The sequence below is a fragment of the Cyprinodon variegatus genome, unplaced genomic scaffold (genome assembly GCF_000732505.1).
Source record: "Cyprinodon variegatus isolate N-32 unplaced genomic scaffold, C_variegatus-1.0 Scaffold105, whole genome shotgun sequence".
NCBI lineage: Eukaryota > Metazoa > Chordata > Actinopteri > Cyprinodontiformes > Cyprinodontidae > Cyprinodon > Cyprinodon variegatus.
The window spans coordinates 1436353-1438202 of record NW_015150558.1 but is presented as its reverse complement, the minus strand read 5'-3'; the positions used below and the strand labels follow the sequence as shown (position 1 = coordinate 1438202).

At 45.9% G+C, this 1850-nt stretch overlaps 1 protein-coding gene across 1 annotated transcript in view; it reads left to right on the top strand.

The window, feature by feature from the left end:
- The window catches only part of LOC107084634 (actin filament-associated protein 1-like 1), a 10186-nt gene that overhangs the window by 4190 nt on the left and 4146 nt on the right, over positions 1–1850 (top strand). Inside the window, exons 4-7 of the mRNA XM_015374557.1 lie at positions 735–852; positions 1091–1181; positions 1270–1436; positions 1538–1648. Of these exons, the coding sequence (XP_015230043.1) occupies positions 735–852; positions 1091–1181; positions 1270–1436; positions 1538–1648 (487 nt within the window). The remainder of the gene's footprint in view (positions 1–734; positions 853–1090; positions 1182–1269; positions 1437–1537; positions 1649–1850) is intronic.

Here is a 1850-nt window from a genome sequence, read left to right as displayed (position 1 = left end):
AAACTTGTGGTCAATCATCAAGAGACGGCGGACAAACGAAAACCTTCTGATAAAATGCAAGATTTGATTGAGCAGAATGGACGCTATCAGTCAGGATTTGGTCCAGAAGTTGATTGAGAGCAGCCAGGGAGAAATGCAGAGGTCCTGAAGAAGAGGGTCAACACTGCAACTATTGACTTACTGTATTAACTCATTTTAACCTGTCATTAAAAGCTTTTGTTACTCAGAATATGATTGCAATTGTATTTCTGGATGTGATGACATCATCTGACATGAAAAGCAGAGGGCAGCAGATCAGGTGAAAATAGAATATTTGTGTCATTCTCAATACTTTTGGCCATGACTGTAGGCTTGGCTTTGCACAGGCGGTTTGGGGCGGGGCGGGATTTTAGGGTAACACAGGTAGCTGCATCCAGCTGGCTGCCATAACGAACTTCCTCATCTTAAAACTGGTGCACTCTGCTCCTCATCTATAAGTTAACAGCTGTTTCTGTCCTCAGCATGCTCGCACGCTCTTTCTACTATAATAACAGTTTATATGGAAAATATTCCCCATAAAACGGTCAAATCTGGGACATTTCCGGGGACAGCTTTACCTGGAGACAGGTGGTCCAAAACAGGGACTGTTTCTTGAAATGAGGGACGTGTGTTCACCATGAATGACTACATTAACTGTCACCATGCTCCATTAAGGTTTTATTATCTTAAATCTCCCATTAATCTTCTCTTCTCAGCGGCCTGCAAACTCGCAGATTTCCCGCCTCCAACACCTACATGGACGATCCCTTCTGCCTGAGCAGAACCATCAGAAACCAGCCCGTCTACTCCAACTCCTCCTTACTGGAACCCATGGTACGATCCAGACCAAGGAATGATGTCAAACATCCTGCTAAAGTGAATGATGGATGAGGTTTAGATTCACTGAGATCCAAGGTTTTCCTTTATATCTGGAGCCTTTGTTTAATTGAAACAATAGGACCTGCTGCATCTTCAAATGTAGAACAAATTGATTCTGGTGATGTTCTGTAGAAGGTTTGACTGATGATGACGTCTTCTGTCTGCATCATATGTGTCGTTTTTGTGGACACAGCTTCACAGCTCTCAGGATTCAGTTCACCGTAACTCGATGGCCTCCAGGGACTCTGTGACCTACAGCAACACGGTTCTAAGCGGCGGCAGCAGTGAGTCAGAACAAGACTAAAGTTTTAAGATAAGGAATTGTTCGTTCTGAAAGAAGAAGGCGTAACAAGCTGGACTCTGGTTTTTCAGACACAAAGGCGGCAGCAGTGCAGCGCGACGTCCAGAAACTGAAGCTGGTTGACGCACCGACGGTGCAGCTGAGAACCGGTTCTGAAGCCAACCTGGTGTCCGCTGTGAGGCGAAACAAACGCACCTCCTTCAGGCAGTCTCTGGCCATCTGCACTGAGCGTGCTCAGGTGAGACAACCTGCTCCTGAGGAGCTCACGCTCTCCAGAAACTTTTCGCTCACTGGTTCCACTGGTTTCTCATGTTACCTCGGCTGTCTCCTCTGGTCCAGGCGGGTTTCCTGAACCCTTTGCTGCGACGGACGGCCTCCGCTAAAAACTCGCTGCGGCGAGCTCCTTCGGCGCTCTTCATTGAACACGGAAAGGTTTTCCAGAGGAAAAAGGTGAGGAGTCCTTTATAGACCGGAGCAGTGCGATGGTGAAAAATGACCCCTTTAAATAGAAAAAGAACTAAAAGATCACAGGTCAGCTTTGACCTGGGTGTAGTTCACAACAGCTTTGTTCACATTTAAGTTCAGAAACCAAGAATATTATGGAACAATAATTGATAGAATAAAATGAGCTCAACCAACCAAATGTTCTGGA